This window comes from Etheostoma cragini, chromosome 6, assembly GCF_013103735.1.
Source record: "Etheostoma cragini isolate CJK2018 chromosome 6, CSU_Ecrag_1.0, whole genome shotgun sequence".
NCBI lineage: Eukaryota > Metazoa > Chordata > Actinopteri > Perciformes > Percidae > Etheostoma > Etheostoma cragini.
This window is the reverse complement of record NC_048412.1, coordinates 15040276-15063981: the sequence shown is the minus strand read 5'-3', so window position 1 is coordinate 15063981 and position 23706 is coordinate 15040276. Positions and strand designations below refer to the sequence as shown.

Genomic DNA, 23706 nt, shown 5'->3' with positions numbered 1-23706 from the left:
TTAAAGTAAAACACATTACACATTTCATGCAGTGTGCAAATAAATGATCCACTTTTCATCTACAAAATGTGTGATACCATATGCAGGTATCTTTTGGCTTTAAATTTATTTGTCTTTACAGTGGTGAATAGTAACGAAATACATGTTAAAATGTTAAATTAAAATTACCCTGTACTTTAGTACAAATGTACTTGTACTTGGCTTATACCACTACATTTCAGAGATGTAATGTGTAATGTACTTTACACATTAATTACTTTTCAGATTAAGAGTTTTCATTCAAAAACATGAACATTTTATCAGTTATATGAAGCATTGTTATAACAATGAGGCAGTTCAATGAGCTCCACCTCCACCTACTACAACATGAAAGTACTGCTGACATGTAAATGCATCAATAACAATTATCCAATAATATAGCAAAGGGGTAATTGTGCATAATGTGTATTTTTGATATTTTACACATTCCATAACACTTTTTTTTGCTAAAGTAACATTTTTAATGCAGTAGTATTTTGATAGCGTTGTGTTACTTTGAGTAAATTGATCTGAACACTTCTTCCACCACTGTGCCTTTATTAGGTAATGCACAGAAAAGAGGTGAGAGGGAATGAGCGTAGAGGCTATGCACCAAACGTATATTGCTTCCTTTTTTTCAAATATTTCTTTTACCTTCTCTTGTTATTTTAGCTATTTGTTTCTGCCGACTGGTATTTAAGATTACACTCAGATTGGCTTCAATCTTCCCATGCACCTATTAACTGAGCTTCATGATTGTATGTCTTTTATTGTGATGTTTTAAGTGAACAAATGAAACTAATGAAATAGTCTTGACTCCATCCAGGGATGTTTTGATTGGTTTTTCAACATCTTAGGCCCCTCGACCATCATCCCTTATTTTAAAAATAATAATAATGCAAAAGCTAGTAATTACTCTTACATTTACATTTCTTGGCAGTTTGCTCAGTAGAGTTCAGCTCTTTGCTGCTGAAGTGATTCAGAGAAAACACAGCTGGTTCTCCGGAATATGATGTCATCACAGGACAACTCCTCCAGTGTTGATCTTTAATAAGGACAAAACCTTCATCAGTCAGTCACAGACTGTCAGTGCTTGACAATTATAAGTACATGAAGAGGAGATAAACAGCACTGATTGTTTTTCAATGTGATTTACCGTACGCTGCTGTCTGCTTGGCCTGAAGCAGCGGACAATCATTGAAGAAAAAGCCTTATTCCTTATCAATGAGCATTTAGTGGTTGTTATGATAAAGTCAAGTGTATATTTCTGACTCATGCAACTTGACACACCGGCCATTTGTGACCCCAAAGCGTCATTAACCACCCTTCCCTAAGGTCACATCAAGGCAGACACAACTCAGGCTCTCAATTTACTGAGTCCTGAGCCACAGCCAGATCCACAGAGACCTGTCTATTTTCTCTGCTCGAGCCTTGCAAGGCAGCGTTTCTCTATCAGCCTACTCATATCTTTTGAAATAACAAACCACAGTCATCCATTAAACGAGGCTCCCACAATTAACAGTGATATTCTTGTTCACTCCATTGAAGATTAACCGCAAAGAATGCCAGCTCGCCAAGATGGATCAACTGCATGGGATGAGAAAAGACAGCGTTGTGTTCTTCAAAGACCAAGTCCCAGATAGCCTCTAATCAACCCTCGGCTCTAACAAGGTTAAACAGCAGAGTTGGATGACAGCATGTTTCCTCAGCAATAGTCTGAAAATGTCCCATTCTGCAGAAAAATCCAGACATCGTATCAGAGCATTGCTGATAAAAGCAGTCCAGTGGTGGTGAGAGAGGATCTGGGGTGTCTCATCGGGAGGTGAGGATGAAAACAGGCCTTTATAAGCTGTCTGGAAACACAGGAGCCAGGACTCCTGAAGTTAGCTGTAAAAGAAAGCCTTTGAAAGCTGAGTGCTTTGATGTTGCAGGTTCTAATCCTGTATTCCTGTAGCAAAGCACAATTTCACCTTGTCAAAAAGAGCTGTGCAAAGACTTCCCATTCCTGGAATCTTATCTCATGAAAAATATCGATTTTTTTGTAGAGTGAAAGGCTGATTTTGTGCGAGAGGAGATGCATGTGTGTGAGTGTGGTAGATGTTCTGTTAAATCTATTCATGTTGTTCCTAATGACTCTGTGGGATATCAGACAGCTCTACCGCACAATGACACCTTATTAGCCACTAAGAACCAACAAACCTCCAGAATGTTTTCACAGCTTGGAGAGATGTGGGGTCTGTGGAAGAACTAGCATCTCTGTCACACACACACACACACACACACACACACACACACACACACACACACACACACACACACACACACACACACACACACACACACACACACATGCACACACAAAACAAACACAAGCCTTCCTCTAAGAGTTTAAGAAAGTGTTTCACTGGTCTATCCTTCCTCCCATACAACAACACAAGATATAATATGTATTAGGGAAAAACAAAAGCATGGCAAATCACTGAATTTGGCATTTATCCCACATAGACTTACTTCCTGTCAATGAATACTGTAAGAGGAACATCAGCTCATATGTTGTGTGCCCTGGCCACTGCTAAAACTTAAACCTCAAGACCACTGAGCCATGCCTTCTGCTGCCTATAAAGCCTGCTGCCAGCCAGTAGACCACACACACTTTCACCCAGACTGCTGCAGCACGGAGACCAGTGCACTGACCCATGCAATGAAAATATCTGTTCACAGAATTACAGTAGCTTTACCATATTGTGGTGGGACTGTAGGAGCTTGACAGGTGCGGCTGTGAGTTTAGAGATACTCTGTCTGCATGTAGCTCATAAGGAAATGGAATGGAAATACACTCAATTTCTTGTGTATACACCTTTGCAGTCTAATAAAACAGTCCTACCTATGGTCATCTTGGAGACTGCAGTTTGTGGTGCTGTTTCACCTGAGCTAGGTAAAGCTACAGCTCAGCTGAAGAGGCCACCATTAATGTTTATATCTTGCGCTGTCACGAGTTGCAGGCCCTTGTGGAAAAATATGTATTTTTGGTTTTGGGGTTAGGATATTACATAAATGACATTCAGTCAAAGAAACATTGCAACATAACTCTTGATACTAAAAACAGCAGTACAGGCAACTCTTGATGCAGCTCTAAACAATTCCTTCTTAGAAAACTCTTACAGTAAATTATGGAGTCTTTTCATAAGTGCACACTTACATCCAAAAGTGCTTTGCAGGTGCATGCTGGGTAACGAAAACTGGAAAAAATAAGTAATTCTCATCAACTGCTGTAATGTTCCCATGAGTTGGTTCTTCTGTTATTGATTCATTGACAATACCTGACAAGATGACTTGGCATAGACCACCTAATTGGAATGTCATTGGTCACGCTCCCAATGTGCAAAATTAAAAGAATAACTAACTGTTTTTAATGTATCAGCAGTGTCTTTAACTTCATCTGTGGCTTAACGCCCAGCAAAATAACTGTGGCAGAGTGCATGTTGAAAAGCAATATAACATGCCATGTCACATAAACTTATGTTAGGGATGAGCATAATGTCAGTGGTCCAGTGTGGTTCTTCACTCTAACCGCAAGTGCTGCGAAGAGTCCCACCCCAGTCCCTGTTAATAAGGGCTCTGTGAGGAGAGAGGAGGTCGAACAGAGTGCTCCAGCTGCACATGAGGATGAATAGTATACAGGAGGATGATGGGCAGAGATGTGGGGGCGGAGGGGAGAGGACCTGGGAAGTGATCAGGACAGAGGAGGGTCCCCTGTCCTTTGCCAAAAAAAACACAAGAGTTATCTGTAAATAGATAGATAGATAGATACATAGATAGATAGCTGTGTAAAAAAACGTTTTCCATTCCACATCCCCGAGGTCTATATTTCAAACCAACAAGCACACAGCACAATAAATTCAATGATACTCAAACAACCCTTTGCAGGCAGTCAATTCTAAATGATGTGAGGTAGTAACGACACTATCTCTCCTCTGAACCACAGCTGTGTTCCCATCTCCCCCAGATTTCTGCTCACCTCTGCTCCTCCCTGTGTGTCAGTTAGAGGCTACCTCCTCCTCCTCCTTTAGTCAGAGCAATCTGTCAGGCCACAATAGGCTACCTCTCCAGTGATGTTGTTTTTGGAATGGGAACCCTTCATCTCCGCTTGTTCTCCCTCTTGGTTGACAGAAATTAGCAAAGAAGCCACTCTTCTTTGGATTTATCTTAGATGACTGTGGATTTCAGGCTTTTTTTCTTTTCTTTTGCTTTCAGCGTGTTGTTTACTTTCACTCATCAATGTGGAAGTTATGTGTTCATGGCCACCCAGCTGGGGATCTATTTAGGATGTGAAGTCATCATCACCAACTTGATTATCACCTTCAACATTTCTATTTAGAAGAGCATAAGCATGAAGAATACTATAATAACTTACAGTTTCTGTGTTGATTTAATTTTCACAAAATATATTTCCTCATTAAAATAACCAGCATTAGCTGATAACTATCTATCTGGATGGAGGTGGATTGACTCACATCTGTTAAAGACATTACCTACTGTTGTGAAGTGAAGACACCTGCAGATTGGGCTGATCTCACCATCTGGGTATTCTGTAAGTAAACAGTGAATGTTACAAGAATAGGCAGCAGTGGTTGTGAGACTATACATTGAACGTTTTCCTCATGTTTGGTACTCTACCGTGGTGGAAAGTAGTTACTTAGGGACTAAGCTACTTTAATACAAATTGGGGTAGGCCTACTTTTTCTTTACATGAGCATTTCCTTTAAATCCTACGTTATACGTTACACTACTTCCCCTTACATTTACTTTTTACTCCATTATACTAATTTGGTGGCAAACTACCCTATTAACTTGACAGTCACATTGCTCTCTCTCCTCTCAACCTCTCAGTTTCATTTCATTAAAACATCTGTTGCGGTTTAAGAGGTCAAATTATACCATTAAGCTTACAAAAACGCAAAGTTATGATCCACTAAATGACCTCCGGTATGGCGCAGCATACAAGGCTACATAATCTGTTATTTATACATGTTCGTAGGTGTTTTCTAAAGGCTGTGTAAAAGGGTTCCGTTTGGCTACATTATAAAGGCTAGTGCTTTTATTTTGAAAGAGTAATGCCCGGTAGAAGAAGAAGTCGCAGGTGTGTTTTCTGAAAGAAGAAGGCTGTCTACTTTATTTGTTTAGCACCTGGCTGAGGGGACAAGGTTTGTAGATATTTTGTTTCCGATTAATTTAAAGTGAAATAAGTAGTTTTTGTAGTCGATATTATTCATACGGTCAAAGTGGAACTTATTTTGACTTGTTTTAAATTATTATTTTAACAGTGTGCATGTTATTTCGTCATTGAACGATATTTGGTGACTATTAGTAGCCAGCTAACATAACGTTAGCCTGTTTCACAATTAATTGCGTGTGGTGGTAGCCTTTTTCGTCATTTTATTTGAATTGGCAGCTAATTTTTTCAGTCATGTGCATCACTTTTTAGTGTCCCCTGGAAACAGTTTCCGCCTTTCCTAATGTATTGTCGAAGTGGTGAATATGTTTTTTTTTCGTAATGTTGGTGTGTATCATGTGATTTCAGTCATGTTTAAAAAGCAATTTGTATTACATGGCTTTGCTACGTAGTCTGAAGAAATGTTGTAACCTACAATGGAAGTGTCAGTTGATGGTGGTGCAAAGCATGCTTGAATTGAGATGGCTAGAGCTGCTTTTCATGGTCTGTTTTTGTTATGTTTTATGTTTTTTTTATTTTTTATTACCTTTAATTTTAAGTTAAATTTGTTTACCTGTAGAACCCTATCAGAGCTTATCATTTTGTTTGGGTCTTTAAATAATAATAATGGTAACATTTAGTTTTTTCTTCTTGTAGCTGGGTAATATTTTTGGAGCTACTGCATTATCTGTAAAGCGTCAGTTAGTTAGTGAAGTAGGCCTAGCCACCTCCACCAGCTAGACTACATTTAAATGCTGATGCACTCTAATGCTAACAATCTAATAATGTCATGTAATATAATCATGTCACTCAGTAGCACATTTTCAGCAAAGGTACTTTTGCTTTTAATTACTTTATGTAATTTTTGTTAAGACTCATACTGCTCTTATAGGAATTTGAATGCAAGACTTTTATTGTTAATGGAGTATCTGAACCTTGTTGTATTAGTACTTTTTTTTTAATTAAAGTATTAAAATTCTTCTTCAGCCACTGGTACTCTAAAGCTATCCAGAGTAATACTTTATACCAAAGCCAGTAGTGTTTAATTATTGCTTATATTGTAACAAGGCCTGAGATTTGAAAAAAGGAATGCAGTACATTAATACAGCTTGTGTTGTTAGATTTGTGCACTTTTTAAAAAGAAAACATCCCTGTGGTGAAATAATCATTATGTTAATGTTGCGCTGCTGTCATCCTTAACATTCCTATGTCTCATTGCCAGCCTTCCTCCATCTGCTTTTTAGATTATTGACAAACTGAGATTGTCACGGTTGGTACATCAGGCCTGTCGGCAGACATGCTCTTTGCACTTCCCCCACACCATCGGGGTACACCTGACATAACCTCTTACTGCGTGGTAGGATATGATCACATCAACAAAAATAAACTTTCCTCCTAACAGGGGAACTGGAGAGAGACTTTGCCATTAGTCCACTGATGGGAATGTAATCTCCAAAAATCTAAAGGGACTTTGTCTCGGTGTGAGGTTCAGATGTTTATGTCTGATGTTTATCAAGAACATTGGGGATCATTTATGTCTTCTATTTTACCTTAATTCCTTAATCTTTATCTTGGTGTTTTGCCATCATGATGACGGAACTTGGTTTCTGTTAGGTTGGTTGATGGAAAAAGTGAGAGTGAGAGCAAAGTGAGGTGTCCAAGGATGTGGATAGTGATTAATCACAAAGCCGCTCTGAACACACCAAACACTTCAGATTTTTTTTTTTTCTCCCTGAGTCATTTGGTTACAGAGCTTCCTCCTTCCCAGCATTGGCCTTGGGAAGAGGCTCCAGGCAGGCTGTTAGTCAGCCGGAAAGCATTGAACTCTGAGCACGATCGACACCTAACATACATCACAAACATGTTCAGCTAATAGTGGAAACACACAAACCATTACAGGTTTAAACCGTGTCTTTATTATTGTGACATGAACGATTATTTCTTGAAAAACTTGTTTTCAAGCAATTTGAGCATCAGTATATTTGCAATGCAATTTGTATTAAATATATTAGCAAGAATCTTGCATTAGGTGTTATCTTATGGTAGGGTTAAATGGGCTCCAACTGTAGAGCAGGTTGCTGTGGACTTACTATTTGATGCTTAACTGAGTAACTAAAACACCAGTGATAAATGAAGTGCAACCATAGAAACTGTACACCCTTTCCTGACTTTAGTAATTGTTGAACTTTCTTTTCTTTTACATCATCAATTACCAAATTGTTATAGGGCAACGAGAAAGGGAACGAGGGCGGGAGAATGGGTGGTGGGGTGTACTACTACCTTTGCAGCAGGCATAAATCACCAGGCTAATAAATTGAAAGCTAAATGACTTCTTGCCCTCCACATATATCATGGAGGCAAACCAAATGAAGCCTTATATACCCCAGAGGACAGAGGAATGCTTCTGTTCATAACAGTGATTTGTTGATGGCCCCCATGGCTGTTGGCTTCAGGAATCCGAGTCAAACTGTTTGGACTCATGCATGTTTACTTATAGCAGCATGGTTACGTATATCAGACGTATATCAGAAATAGGTTTATTAGGGGAAAATATCAATGAAGTCCCCAAATCCATCAGATTTCTATTTTCATTTATACTTCTCCCTTTTGAATGTACTTCAACCACATCATTATATTATCCAAATGCAATTCTTACAACAGAAAATGTACCAGTAAGTAAAAATGTGTACCAGAACTTATTATTTATTATATTTTATGAAATGACATGTCTTCTGGAAACTCATTGTATGTGTTGTTGTCTGATTATTTCCTTATCTGATAAGAAATGAAGGCCATTGATATGTTTTCAGATTCATTAAATAGGTGTTGGTTAGAAATAACACATGAGACTTAACACAAATGAGTAACTCTGGACAAGCACTGAAATTCCCTATCATTGATACAATGGCGCCACCCATTGGAATTACACTGCCAGGTTGTGTGATGCTCTAAGGTATTTCTGTTATCACATAAAAACTAATATATTGTAAATATACCTTGCAAGCTTTAATGGAGTAAGTATTATCAATTAGAATAGTCACCTCAATTAGACTGATTTGAAGATCAGTTAACTGTGATTTCAGACAAAATGAGAACTCAATGATAACAGTTGAGAAAATGAACTCAGAACAAATTAAACCATTTCAGGGCAGGAAGCATACAATGCATGCATCACCATAATATGAAGGATAGTCAACATCTTCTCGGTTAATGCATCATCCAGATTTTTATGAAAAAAGCTGCACTAATGAACTAAGTTTTTCTTGGCATGTGAGCTGGGATACGAGCCAGATAAAAAGGCAATTTCAGCATTTTTTTGCCGCTCTTAAAGAAAATGAAAATCCTGCCAACCTCTACTTAATCCGACCGGGATCACCACGGCAGACTGAGTAGCTGAGATGGGCTTTGTTTGTGAGGTCTTGCCCTGTCTGTTTTCCTGATGAAGAGTAGGGTCTGTCTGGGACACTTCTTGAAATGCAATATGTGGTTAGTTTTTGGCTTGAATGAAGAGACCAGGAAATATACGTGAACTATGCTGAAAAGACAGAAACTTCAGCATTTTTGATGTGTGGCTGTAGTTCAACTCTTCACTTTTAGAGTGTGTGAGAACTTTAGTGTCACATTTTGTTTTTCAAAGATTGCACAGGAGACAAGCCATAACATGTGTTTTCCTGTTGTTATATAGTTGAATATTCTAACACTAACTGGCAGGACTCAGTGTTTGCACAGGTTTGTTTGGCAGTAGTGTCAGTGATAAGGAATACTTAATGTGTAAATTTGTTATGAGGAACCGCAATGGCTCATGTGGGCCATTGTGAGTGAAACACAGCAGTCTGGAAGAAGCTGTGGGCATAAACGCATACTTTGCGATGACTGATGTATACTCTTTTCTTTTTTTCTTTTTTCTTTTTTTCTTTTTTGGACCGCTTTAGTGAGAACAATCTGTCCAGAGTTTAAAGGAGAGATGCTATAGTCAGCCCTTCTTACAACTAAAAATGGTATTTTATGAGGGTTAAAAAATAAGACAGACTGTGGTCTACTGAGAAGTGGATGAGTAAATGTGGTTTGCTGGTGGGGGGGGGGGGGAAAGCCACTTTAAGGCAAAGAGTTGTGGTGGCTCTATTGTGGTATAGAGTTCATTTTCCTGGTGTATATTTCCTGCTCCATAGATTGGGTAAATGCCAGAAATCCAGAATATTCAAACAAAGCCAAATGGTTCTCTCCTAATGGGAACTGAGTCATTTAAAGTAACACAGCGCATGATGATGGTGAATAAAGGCTCACTCAAGAATACCATAACAGTACTTTTACTTTTCTGCATTTCTAGCTTAAATACTTACTTTCCAGCCCTTAACATTAATTACACATTTACAGATTGTCTACAATCACAGATCTGATTGAGACACAGTTACACAACTTTCCACACACATTTGCAAATACTTATGCTACAGTAATGGGCCCATATCTTCGATCTGCATAGCAACGTACAATTACTCAAGCAGAAATGAGGGGAAATATTTTCTCACAAAACTATAAAGCTTAAGACAGGCAGCAATATTCCTAATAATTACCTGCTATCTGCATCCTCGCACTGCTGCTAAAAAAGGCTCCCAAAACAAAAGTGGTCACATTTCATTAATCACACAGTTTAACGCCTCACTGCATTTGAAAAATGGGGACATAAAAAGCCAGTGTCCCTCGAACATTTTTCGTGTGTCCCTCATTTTGCTGTTAGTCAGTGCTTTAACTTGTATCTTGTGAAAGCAAAAGCTACATCCTTCACAAAATATAAAAAAACTAACCCAATTTTGTCTTCTTGAGCCATCAGGTTTCTCATTCTGTATAGCTCATTTGTAATTGGTTCAGCCATAAATATGCATGCATACGTCATACACACACTTTACCAACTCCTAACACAGCTATCTTACTTTTTTGGTAAGTTTTGATATTGGTAACTGAGCACATGACGCTATAGTCATAATCTTAGATATTAACAGCTAAAGCGACCGTGTTCAATATTGAGAATGAATCACTAATGTTTGCTTCTATAACTGATTGTTACCTATTTATCTATGAGGAGCAATATGTTTGTGAAAGAAACCTTCCTCTGAACTCATGTTCAACCCTCACTAAAACGGTGAACCTCTGTTCTCCATGTTCAAACATAGCTGTATGTAGTTGTTTCCGTTTGCGGAATTCCTTTTATTTTAGGAGAAATGGCAATGGCCACTTAATCTAAACGTTGTTGCCATGATCAGGAAACTGTACACTAAGCTTAACACTAAATGTTGAGGTACATATTTCTTTACTTACTGCTAGAGTGGTGACATCAGTTAGGCAGACCAGGAGGTATTATTAAAGCGTAATAAAAGCATAACACATATTATGACTGCTCTGACAGATGGTTATACAAAATTGGTTATTTTAGTGAGATAGAACTAAAGAGTTATGCATACATTTCTTGTTTGGCATCTTTCTAAACATCAAGTGCAGTGTGTCATATCCCTGCTTTTAATCTTGATGTTACCAACTCTTTATCATCAGCCCTTAGAAATAAAATACAATCCTACAATATCTGAGATTGAATCAGTTCCCTCTGTTGCCTGATAACATTTTCCTTATTTGATTTACTCTTCCCAAAGTGCATTCAGTGAGTCAAAGTAAAGCATTCTGTGCTCTCTGTTTGACAGACAACTGGAACAGAATGCTCTCAGCTGAAACTAGTTTAAACAAACAGTGTTAGGAAAAGCAAACAGAGAAAATCAATGAAACACACTTATGGAAAAAGTAAGTTGTTTTTATATTGAGATTTAACACAACCAAGCTGGAAAATGGCAAATGTTGCATAAGTTGGTAAGTATTTAAATATTATTTAAATAACTACAGTAGTTTAGTAGCTCTTTGTCAAATTATTTTATCTCTGTGTTTAAAAGCAAATGGATCAGATAGTTTACTGCAGTTAATATTTATTCATATCTAATGCAACACATCTCCATTTCAGTATCAAAGATATCTATTGTCTAACATGTCAGTGACTTGAGGCACTTTATGGCACCGCTCTAAACGTTGAGGTTTCTATTTAGCAATGAAAACATCATCATACAAACACAATTGTTACATTGTTTACCTTGTGAAATTATCTGCTTTGTACATATCTAAAACATTACACTATAAAAACGATAGCAAATAGACTAATATTTAAGACAATAGTTCATGACACTTAAAAATATATATGTTATGTAATATAATATGCTTAAAATAGCATCTTAATGGTTCATTTACTGGCATCAGGAAACTTTCACCTGGTAGAACGTTCTCATTTTCAGCACACAAAGTCCACTAAAGGTGAATGTACTGTCAGTACAGCAACCCTTGCAATTGTTTGTTAGCAAGAGTGTTCACATTATTATTTAAAAAAAATACAAACTTCACAGGACTTAAAGATGAAGGGGATCCTTAATAAAGAAAACAAAAAACAATACAGTCAGGAAATAAATCAAATTAGATACATCAATAATAATTTAACCTGCTCTTCAGGTAATGCACGTTTGCAGAAACAAAAGTAACTGGATTACATTACATTATTGGGTTACTATTAAACAGCAAAAATTAAAAGACAAAGATCAAAGAAACAATTATCGATACGCCAGTTGAGATTATTGATACCCAGGAGAGTTGATGTCAGTCTATAACTACTGACCTCATAAACAATTGACCGAACGATCTACCACAATAAACTTTCATTTTAAGGCTTCATCACATTGGCACAGCCATATATAGAGAAAAAGTGACAAACTACTCTTTTTCTTTTCTTTGCAAGATATAGTGACATTCCTTCATCAAAAATTGTGAGAACATAGTTTAACTTCACCAAGTGAGATCATTATTTTCAACAAAGTAGCTTCTAATGCTTTGTGTAAAAATGAGTGCGCAAAACAATGCCACAATAAAAAAGCGCAAAGTAACGTTAAACACATCCAAAACCTTATTGCTGTGTAACAAAACCTCTCAGTTTTTTCCCAAGTGCATGGATGGTGCAGTCATCACAAGAGTACGCTTGCATAAAGTTTAGGAATTTGGATATGCAGAGGCTCGAAAGATATCGAGAGAGTTCGCAGTGATGAGGGCGCCAGTCAGCTGCCTCCACTGCCTGGTGGCAGGGTTTTTCATTTTGTCCAGGACCAGGTGCAGGTCCTGGATCATGTCCCTGTAGCTGCCTCCATACCGCAGACTCCACGAGTACAGGAAGTCATAAGCAGGTTTCCACATTGACTAAAACAGAACAGGAAATACAGGAATTAATTTGTAGGATACAATGTACTTTACATTCACTGAATAAATGCCACAAGATCAGTGTTATCTGCTCTATTTATATTGCTTGCTGTGTCAGTGTGTACTGTTAAACCGACCTGGGAAACGATTTCTCCGTTCTCCCCTCGGTGCGGCGCCTCGTAGCCGGCTATCTGAGCGCTGGAGAGTTTTGCCATCTTCTCAGCGAGCTCCCGCCATCGAACTCCCAGCTCCACAGCTGTGGACAAAATGACTGTGTTCTGAATCAGCTGCGCCACAAGGTTCACAGAGTCAATCTTCAACAGACCCTGTGGTGATTTAAACGCAGAGATAAAACCCGTCACAAAACCATGTTAGGCACAGGACATCAAAGCATACATGCTGTGAAATTGATATAGCACCAGTTGTGGGTTGTGTGCATGTCCAATATTTTATGAATTTGCTGTTTTTTGTAGTGCTAACAAAGAATTGACTGTAAAATAAAAATATTCTCTTTCAATGAATTAAAATGAATTTATCAGGACAATTAAAATTGTTTTTCTCTACTAACCAACATGAGCGCATGCAGAAACTTTTTCCTGCTCTTCTCAGCATGGCAGTCTTCCTTGAGCTTTTCCAGTACGCAGGCGACTTTATCAGCCTGAGTTTCAGCGTGCCTGTGTGTGATGATGTCCAGCGACAGATTGCTGTACCCTAAAGCATCAGCCAAACCTCTCCAGCTGGTTATGTGTTCAGTGACCAACGTCTGGATGGCGGAGTACATGTAAGTAAGCTTTTTGAAGGGTTGCGTCATGTTGTCCAAGAGGACCTCTGTGGTGATTTGAATGCCGGTGAAGTCCATCACTTGGTCTCTGGTTATGAGCTTGACGTTCTTGCAGTGAACCAAACCAGTCCTGCCTCGGAGGAATCCAATATACCATTCCTTTACTTTTGAGTTACCCACAGACCTTACCGTCTCTCTGGATAGGAGAGCCACAGTGTCCCCCTTGAAATACTCCAGAAGGTAGTCTACTCGTGGCTGACGGAGGACTGACTTTAGGGCTACACCATAGTACTGTATGTTCACAGGTCTGTCTATGAATTTGGGGATATCTGTTACACTTTCCTCAGGAATAGGTGGGCTTCTTGTCATTTCAATCTGCTTTTCTATCTGCCGCGACACTCTCCTTTCTGATCTGATGGGTGCTGCGGGAGGGGAAGCTACTTGGAAATGTGTAACAGTTGTACCGTTTGATTCCTTCACTTGTAGATCTAATTTAAAAGGGGTCATTTCTGTATTACTGGCACAAGCTAACGCAACTGGCAGTTGCAAAACTATCCCTATTTTGAGCTGACTTTGTCTCACTTCTTTAAGTTTGTCCTCCGGTTTGATTTTAAACATGGAGTCTGTGAGGCTGATACCGACATGCAGGTTGTTCAGTTTGTCTGGTTTAAACCCATGTTTTCCCCAAAGCTGCAGCACAAGTGGAGGTGCGCTTTTGTTTCCTCTGCAGGTAACTGAAAACGGAAGCCTTGGCGGAACATCCCCATGACCGCAAACCACTAGTACGACCTTGAATGATGGATGGATATACCTGGGACCATAAACTGCAAATGTGATATGGCGATCAAGATAATCCCACACTGATGTAGCAGGAGCCTGTATTGCAGAGGCCTCCGCGACTGCAATCACATAAAAATGTGTCTTCAGGTCTTGCAGCTTCATCTGCATCATGTTCTTGTAAATGTAACAGTTGTTCACTTTAAGATAAGGGCCCTCTCTTTTGATGGACACCAGCCCGACCACATTAGTCATCACCTGACTCAATGGGTCGCTCTTCACCTCTCCAGCCAGTTTCATCTCCAGAGAGATGCACTCCTGTATGTTGATGTTGCTGAGGACCACCTCTAGAAGTGGACTCATGGTTGTCACATAGTTGTTATTGAGTCCAGGAGGAGGGTCTAGCATGGCTTTCAGTGTAACTTCCTGGACTTCTCCAGGAGGAACATGGCCTTCTGGGATATGGATGCTAATTTCTGAGTCTGGCAACTGTACTGAGCCACCAGCGTGGCCGATCTTGCAGATTACCTGAAAGTCAGTGGCCTGTGTCTGAGCCCACCCTGGACTCTGGCTCATCAGATTTAAGTCCAGACATGAGCGGGTTAGCTGCCTGTGGCTCAGCCAGGCCATCTTGTAGGCCTCTCTGTCGTTCTTTAGCCACTCAAAATCTGGGTTCAGCACTGGCCCAGGCGGTCTAAAGCTGTTCTCCCGTTTTGGCACTTTTCTCTCCAGATCATCCAGGATGTCTGAAGCACTTCTACATCTCCCTGATTTGTTACTGACTTTTTGTATGTTTTCCAAAAAGGTTCCCACGTTGCCTTCATCAGAAGATGTGCTAAAGGCGTCATCTTCATTTGGGTCCAAATGTTTTTTATTGTCTTGTTTTACAGTTGATTTGTTGGAATTGTGTTTGTCTGTGCCGCTGTGTACTATGTCGTCTAAGAAAGGGTTTGATCCAGACAGTTTGTTCCAAAAAGGATTTTTCGACTGAGATGAACCTACGACCTCTGGTTGTAAAATCTGCCACTCGGAGTTATGTGTCCCATACCCACCTGGGGAAATATTTAGAGTTTGGTTAGGACATCTATTAATATTATGGGAAGGTTTTCAGATTTAGAGGACAAGTGAGAATTTTACCATTTAGGTTGTCACTGGTTGAGACTTTGTCATCCAGATCAATCAGTGTCCCCTCAGATTTACTCCGCATGAGACTCCCAACACGACGGAAGGACCTTGCTCTTCCAGCTGCCATATTTTCATCTGTAAACATAAAACAACTATTGTATTTTTTTTTCTAAATTTACCTGCTGCCTTTTACTACTCCAAAACAAGACTTTATACCTTAAACAATGCAACCAGGGGCTACAAAGTGAATACCCTATATTCAGATATCCCATACTTATTGATAACCCATGTTAGCTGAAACAATTAGGCAATTAATTGATTAGTTGATCTATAAAAATGAATCTCAACAATATGAATGACTTATGACTTGAACCTGTTATATTGGGTTCTTTGAGATTGTACAGTGCTCTTGTCATTACTTTCCATCTACATTTTTACAAAAGAGAGTTCAAGAAAATAAGAGACCGATATATTGATTAAATAGAAGTAATTGTAAGATGCAAATAAAAAGATAAGCAGACATACATTTTGAAATGCTGTGACGCATGATACACCTACGCAAAAAAAAGACATGAGAGTAAATTTGGTCTGTCTTAACCATGTCTGTCTCCTGTAGCACAGGGAGCCTCAGGCTTTCTGCAGTCTGTTACAGGATAATTGTTCCAAAGCACAAAATGAAGCTGTACTCTTCATTCTGTCACTTGTTTGTGTAAAAGGACACTACCCATTCATGACTTGTCACAGTGAGTCAGTCATTAATAATGTGGTTTCTTACACCAGTGCACAAAAACAGGTTGGTCTTGTCAAGCCTATGACACAGTAATCTGTTCTCTCATCGCTTCTTCCTATGACAGTAACAATATAGCCTTATTCAATAAGATGCACATATTCTCAAAGAAATCTGACATTTAGTAATAATCCAGAGTAAAACAAAATAAAACTCTGCAGCAGGTTCACATTTAAAAGCTCCAGCTTCATTAACCACAGCTGCAACAGTCACACTGACATGTAGCCTCTCAGTGTCAGCGTCTGAACAGGTGTGTGATCAGTAGTTACATATTAATAAAGCTATTATCTACAGGCCACTTTCTGTTGTGAAAACTTGAAAAGAACGACAATCAAATATACAAAAGAGAAAAGAAGTTTGAATCTCACCGTCGGCATGAGATTGTTGTAGTTTTGCTTCTGAGCGTTGAGAGGAAAAGAGGCCAATCCACTATCATTTACACTTTTTTTCAATGGCGCACGATGTTCACCTCCTCACGTTACAGCTCTTTACTCTGTTTGCTCTCAGGCACGGAGCATTTTGGGACTGGGAGTTTAGAATGATACAGGCACTCCGGCGAAGGCGTGGCCTCTCGCGGTTTAGGACCACAATACCCACAATGCACTTGTCTGTTTACGCACGACACCACCTGAAACTGAGCGACAGTTTCGACGGATTTAGTGATAAGCCATAAACATGCGGCTGCAAAAAGATATGCTGACACAGATTAGAGGTTACAGGTGAAGAGGAGACACACAACAAGCTTAATCGAGACAGTTAACATGTAGCCTAAAGTTAAATTAGGCCATTAGTTAAATATAATTAGACTAATACTGCTTGTCCACACAGCTTTGGAAGAATTTGGCAGTAAAAGCAGGTGCTTATGCGCTTGTTGCAGCAGCCTATATTCAAAAGGCAGAAATACCCCCCTTCCCAAATTCTCAGTATCGGTGGCAGTATTTCTCCTTCTTGCTTATCATTCACTTCTTCGTGTTATTCAATTAAAACTTACTTCACTAATAAGACTGTTGGTTTTTATTGATTTTACTGTTTGTCATCTCTGCTGTTTTGAGTGACTGTAGATCAAAGCTAAAATAAACTGAGAGGTTAATCTCATCAAGGCATGTTATCTCACATGTTATACACATTTTACTGTGAAGAATGCCAGAATAGATCACTATCATATTTAATCGTTAATAAAATAATACAACAGGAAACTACTTTACCCCTTTGGTGAGGGCCTACTGTTTATTTTTCAACTGTTATCATTGGTGATCAAAACCCATGCTGAGGTTATGGTGTGTCAGAGCTGTTGTGGTATTTGGATGCAGGCCCTGGCATCTAAGTTCTCAAGGAATGCAACTAAGCACTGTTGAGAAGGTTATGAACTTTCATGCAACAAATGTGGCCAGTGGCTGTAGCAGCCTGAACATTAACATAGTTAACATCCCCCTACAGTAGTATTGAAATGTGTCCATTTTGGTTTTGTAGCTGCACTGTTGTACAACATTCATTATGAGCCTGACGTGAGCATGCATGGTGTTGGTGTCAACTGCTTGAATATGAAACAAAACCGATACAATCCGCATACCTCTCACATTCCCCCAGAACATGGTTGCAATAACTTTCACAGAGTCATATTATTTAGAATCAGTTATTCGAAACGGAAGACAGATGTGTGAGCAAATTCTGCTCTCTTGTGGCTGTCTTAAGAATACACTTTTAAAACGCACACATGTTGCTATTTACTCCAGCTGGATGTAACTGAGCATGAGTATGGAAGTCAGAAATTATTCAAAGACAGGCTGCTGATGATGATGTTGTTAATGTTGTGTTATGAGATTTGTTGACAGCAAGAAGAAAGAAACAAGAACTTTCACATGTCACAGTAAGAGAAGCACAGGTGTAAATAATACTAATTAATAATGGCTGAGTTCCATTTAGCAGCTTCAGTTTAAGGGTAATGAGATTGTGCATGATATCTTAGTGTCACACTGTTGTGGTTAGCCATTGTTGACGTTATTCGTAATACTTTTGATTCTGTGTCAGGGCAAAATATCTGCTGTGGAAAGAGACAGTCATCAATAATAAGATGTGTATCATGAGGTGGCGGTATTAATGAAAACGCTCCATTAGCTTCACATATTTTTCTACTTTCTGGTCCATTGTAGCTTGTAGCTTACATGTACTTTAGGCTATGTTGTCAGTAAATATAAAAGATCTGATTCAAACACAGAATTGTGTGTTTACAGTATTTTACACAAGTATAAATACACAAATCAATTCATGCACATTACCAAGCATAATACTTAACATTACCGTTTTATTTTATCTTAAAATAATTTCTGTCATGTTGATATGGATAAAACTGAACATGTTTAAACCCGTTGAACCGATTATTATATAATATGGGTTCAACAACAGTATAACTTAAATGCTTCTTCTCTTCTGCTATTATATTACACCTTGGGGAAGCATTTTTTTGTTTATGATGTACATTTCACATCTAACTTCACTGATACAATTTATCAAATTAGATTTGAAGATCAGTTGGTGTTGTGTGCTTGTTAGGAAAAGAAAAACAATTCAGTTCTTCGTGATTCACAACTTTCAAATTTCGAATTGGGGAAACTTACAGGTCTTTGCCTCTTGGTGGAGCCATTCCTCTACCACGTATTTGGTCAGACTTCACTGTGTTTTATTCTAACACCAGAGAACAGATGTCTTATCTGTTTGCTTTAGATTTTCACCACTACCAACAAATAAAGAATTGTCTGGTCAACCAAAGCAGACTGAAACAGAAGCAGTGACTCGGACAGAACCATATGATTGTGGTTATTTAAAGGCCAAAATAAAGAGTTTTAAAACTTGGTATTCACTGTTACTATCAGCTGATAAAGTAGCCTTTAACAACTAAATATAACAGGTACAGTATGACAAATGCCCATTACAATTTCCGATAGTCCAAGTTGATGTCTTCAAAAATTTGTTTTTTTGTTCTAGAGTCCAAAATTAAAAGATTACATTTACTGTAAAGTAATACAGGAAAACCAGCAAATCCTCGTGTTTGAAAGTCAAGTGAAGTTTATTTCATCCATTAAAATGGAAATTACAATGCTCACACTCAACATCTTACCCATTAAAAACTAGAGAAATACAATACCACAAATGCACTACAATATTATACATAAATACAACATATAAATGAAATAAAATAAAAACTTATAAAAATGTACATTTAAAGTGCTTGTAGTGCTGTCTAATAGCCTGAGGTGTAAAAGAAAGAGCAAACCGCTTCGTTTGTGTCACAGGAGGTCTTAGCCTACCACTACGCTCTATAACCCTGCCGATCAGATTACCATGAAGAGGGTGACCCGGGTTCCTCGTTATTTTCTGTCATTTTTACCAGATGATCTTCTTATACCTGATCCACTGTATTAAAAAAAAAAAAAGCTGGAACCATCAAACATTTGGCATTCTTTGCCTGAAAATCTATTTTTTTTATTTAATAATTGCCAATACATTTTCTGTTCATCAAGTAATCAAGCAATAGTTGCACCTCTTAGGAGAAGTGTGATTAAAAATCATTGGGATGGCTTTCATAGAGAAACGTGGCTGCATTGAATGCAAACATTTCTTTAAATCTCATGCTTATTCTGGTTCCTGTGAGTTACACAGCCTCAAGCACTTTGAGGTAATTTCCCCACCCCTGATATCACCGGAGAATAAACCTGTTATAGTCTCTCTTTTATCGACCGTGTTCCCTCCTTTTTTCATGTAGTAGTAGTAGTAGTAGTAGTAGTAGTAGGAGTAGTAGTAGGAGTAGGTGAACAATATTAATTTCATAGACAGTGATGTGTTGAAATCATTAAATCAGACTCTGGAAAACCATCATCACTCAGTGTGCAGGTATTCAACTCAGCGATCAGACAGGTGAAACACCACCTGTTACATGAATGGATGAATCTAAATTGCTGAATGCATTGTATAAGGTCACCGCTGTCAGGGTGGCAGCAATTACTGTTAATTATTTTGACTAACCTCTTAGCCTCGTCAAATTGCCTTTCCCAGGAGATTGGTTGGTTTGATGACAATGACAGTGCGGTTGGTGGTTTTAACCACCAAATTGGCCACAGATGCATCATTGGTGAGAGGTGTAACCACAACACTGTGATTTGCTGGTAGAGCTAGAAAACTCAATATATCTCAACATACCAATAGCAGCTGGTATTTTCACCAAGCCCCATGTGAAACCTTTTGTGCTTTGAGCTTGAATTGTATTAAGTGGGATACAACTTCAACATTACTGACACATTCACATGTCTATCATCAGTGTAGGATAATGTTATTTCTCCTTTTATGTTTTCTAGGTGACTGGATCAGAAGCTTGGTTTGGTTTCCAACACACTGCATGCTCTGATGGAAGCTCTTATTGTTGCCTTTTACCCCACCCTCCTCATCATGGCATGTGCACTTACCTCACTGAGGCCTACTTAAATGAGGGCCGCGGGGACACTACTGTGAGGACCGGGTAAAACGGCAACAATCTGAGAAGTTGTTAAAGGTCCCATGACATGGTGCTTTTTGGATGCTTTTATACAGACCTTAGTGGTCCCCTAATACCATAGCTGAAGTCTCTTTCCCAAAATTCAGCCTTGGTGCAGAATTACAGCCACTACAGCCAGTCCCACAATGAGCTTTCCTTAGAATGTGCCATTTCTGAGTCTGTAGCTTTCGAGGAGCAAAGGGGGGGGCTGTGGCCTTGACCAACTGCTACTTTACTTGTTTGAAAGCCATAATGTGTCTCTCTCGTGGGTGGGCCAAATTCTCTAGGTGGGCAAAGTAGAGAAAGGGGAGGTAACCTTGCCCCTTATGACCTCATGAGGAGCAAGATTCCAGATTGGCCCATCTGAGCTTTCATTTTCTCAAAGGGAGAGCAGGAAACCCAGGGCTCGGTTTACACCTATCATCATTTCTATCCACTGGTTGACCGTCGACCGGCTGAGGGAACTCATTTTTATGTTAAAAAAGTGACATTTTTATGCCATGGGACCTTTTTTAATAACAAAGCACAGAGCCGTCCACTGAGACACTAGGCTGAAAGGACTGTTCATTTTTGATGACTACTTTTTGACTCTTTTTATATTTAAGTCATCTGTTTAGGCAGTAGAAAATTTGAATGCTGTTGTGTTTTGACAGGACATTATGGCTTCACTCAAATGTTCAAGGCAAGTTTGATAACATACTGAATCACTTCACACATTTGAATAGCAGTTTGTGGAAACAACCAATTAAGCCAAGGTCCATCAGTCCATGTTAATGTATTTTTATGAAATTTTTTTCTCGGAAGACCAAATCTGAAATAGCCCAGTATGAAAAAACATAATTTGTTAAACCTTATGCTAAAGAGAAAACTTGACAAGTATTGATTCGTTCCCAAAGACTTTTGTCTGTTTATATATTTGCTATCTTGAGTGTTGAAAAGCCTTTTTTATTGTCTGACTGTACCGAAACAAATGCTGCAAACCCAAAACTTGAATGATGACTAGCATGCAACCTGCAGGTACATATGGCACCTAATAATCTCTGGCTGTAATAAGTCATTGTTTCGTGAATATTAAAGCAAGTAATTCAAGGGTGTATTATGTAACTGTGCTGCGGGCCTTAAATGCAACTATAACTAAATCCCAAATGCCCCAGTACTTCAGCGACCCACCAAAGGCCACATTTCCTCAGTCAAAGCCCCACTGCACTTGGTTTAACTTTTCACTTTTACTGTTGTCACTGCAGCATTTTCTGCTAGACTGCACCATCACAGAAAAATAAACTGAGTAGAGGAGGCAGGGGCAGAGGATATGAAGGTGGAACCTGCTGCAACTGTACTACAAATGTGTACTTTTCTCAGAAATTCCAACAAAGCAGCTGGAGAGTGTGTTGGCTGATAGAAATAAAGAATATCCATCACATCATTGTGTGAGATGGCCTCACAATGAGACATCCTCTGTATTGAATAGTGAGACTTGGAAGTAGGCCTACTCTAACTTCATTTTCTAATTTGCTTATTATTTGAAACATGTTGAAAGCATCATGAAAGACCCCTGGGTACATTTAGTTATGATAAGCTTCTATCAGCAGATTATGCTTCAACCCTGACTGACTCACATTTAAACTAGACCTGCAGCACCTGTGATTCAAGTTGTCACAAGTGGTTGAATTACCTCATGTTGTCCTTATCAACGCACATAATAACGCACACGTCTAATATTGCAAAAAAAGATATCATAGATAGTGTTTAATTGAATGCGTTACAAAAAAAACTCAACTTTTAGTATCCGAGTTCTGTGTCAACATGTCTTGAGGCTGCAACACTGAAAGAGAGATTGTTTAAAAAACGCAGAGTACGTTTTCTCAGCTTCCTAAAACAACACCAGAAGCACAAACCATAATTTGCGTTACAGTGGATTAAGTTTGGACTTGTAGTTTTTACGTAACTACACTAGATGGCGCTACAGTGCTGTTTATAGAAAGCGTTCTAGCAGAAGTTTGGAAGTTACTAGCTTTAGTTTGCCCTTCACGGTAAGCCCAGGGAACAGAAAACACAACACACTTAGAAAAGTAGAGTAACTACAAAGGCTGATGTTTTCCATGCGTTATCATTTTTGTAACCCAGTTTAGAGGGTGATCTGGACGTCAGTGTGAATCATGTGGTTTTATGTGCATTGGCTATTTGATGCATTAAAGCCACAGAAACAAGAAATAAAACATATAAATAGTAAAAACTGAGGCTATCTGCATTATCAGGACTGACAAAAGAAAATACAAAATACAGGACGCTTGCTTAAATCAAAAAAGCCTATTGTGTGACATCAGACATGTATTTGGGCCTACATTATTATAAAAATTCAAATAAATAGCAAATAAAAATAAATAGGCTAAATTAACAAATAAATCATTTGTTGATGATTCTGAAAGCCTAGTGATAATTTTCAGTTTTAGCAAAGAAAGTAATTTAGTCTAACTTGAGATTGAAGGGAACAAGACTCTGTCACATAATTATCTTTTCTTAAATTGTAGACCTATAACACTATTTAAAATTGTACAGACTAATGTGCATAATGTAAACATGTATGTGTAAACACTAAATATAATGCGCACTTATTACCAACACAATTTAGAATCAACAAAAGATGTGCGTGCTGGGGTCCGCTGACCAAGAAAGTTTGATTTACAAAAAAAATGAAAAGAAACTTCTGGATTAAGATGTTGGGAATTTGAAAAAAAACTAATAAAAGATAAATGACAGGTGACTTTGGAATGCAATAATAGTAATAAAGTCCTTAAAGATGAATCGTTGACATCATTATGGGTGTTTGACCTGCGTTGACTTCAGCCTGACAAATTGTGCCTGGATTTCAATTCCTACAACACAGACTTCTTGATTTTCTTTTAAGGCAGATGCTCCATTTAGTGGTTTAATTTTAATATTGAAATGTAAAACAATTCCTGGGCGAGGCCTCGATCTTGCTACAGGCCCTGTTTCCCACCCTGGCCAGAAAAACGTAAAATCCACCAGATGATCCACGGAAGTCATGGGACGCAACACCTGTGTTAAATTGTTTACAAAAAATACATAATGTTTATAGGCTAAACTAAAATATGAAATTGACAATGTAATAATTTTGAAAGTTCTGGTCTGCCTTTCAAAGAATGGATTTTCTCGACTCAACAATCAAACAAACTGAGTCGATCAACTGC

The 23706-nt window shown here is 38.5% G+C and overlaps 1 protein-coding gene across 2 annotated transcripts; it reads right to left on the bottom strand.

Annotated features, from left to right (window-relative positions):
• Window positions 1–11490: 11490 nt before the first annotated feature.
• macc1 (MET transcriptional regulator MACC1) lies at window positions 11491–16512 on the bottom strand. 2 transcript variants are annotated; one of them, XM_034874781.1, is made up of 5 exons: window positions 16341–16512; window positions 15198–15320; window positions 13071–15112; window positions 12640–12828; window positions 11491–12502 (listed from the first exon to the last, which is right to left on the bottom strand). In XM_034874781.1, exons 2-5 carry the CDS (start codon window positions 15310–15312, stop codon window positions 12299–12301), a joined length of 2550 nt encoding a protein of 849 aa, XP_034730672.1. In that variant the 5' UTR covers window positions 15313–15320; window positions 16341–16512; the 3' UTR covers window positions 11491–12298. The 2 variants fall into 2 exon arrangements, with proteins under 2 accessions (XP_034730672.1, XP_034730671.1); XM_034874780.1 differs by lacking the exon at window positions 16341–16512 and having other exon boundaries at window positions 15198–15330.
• Between the last annotated feature and the right edge of the window lie 7194 nt (window positions 16513–23706).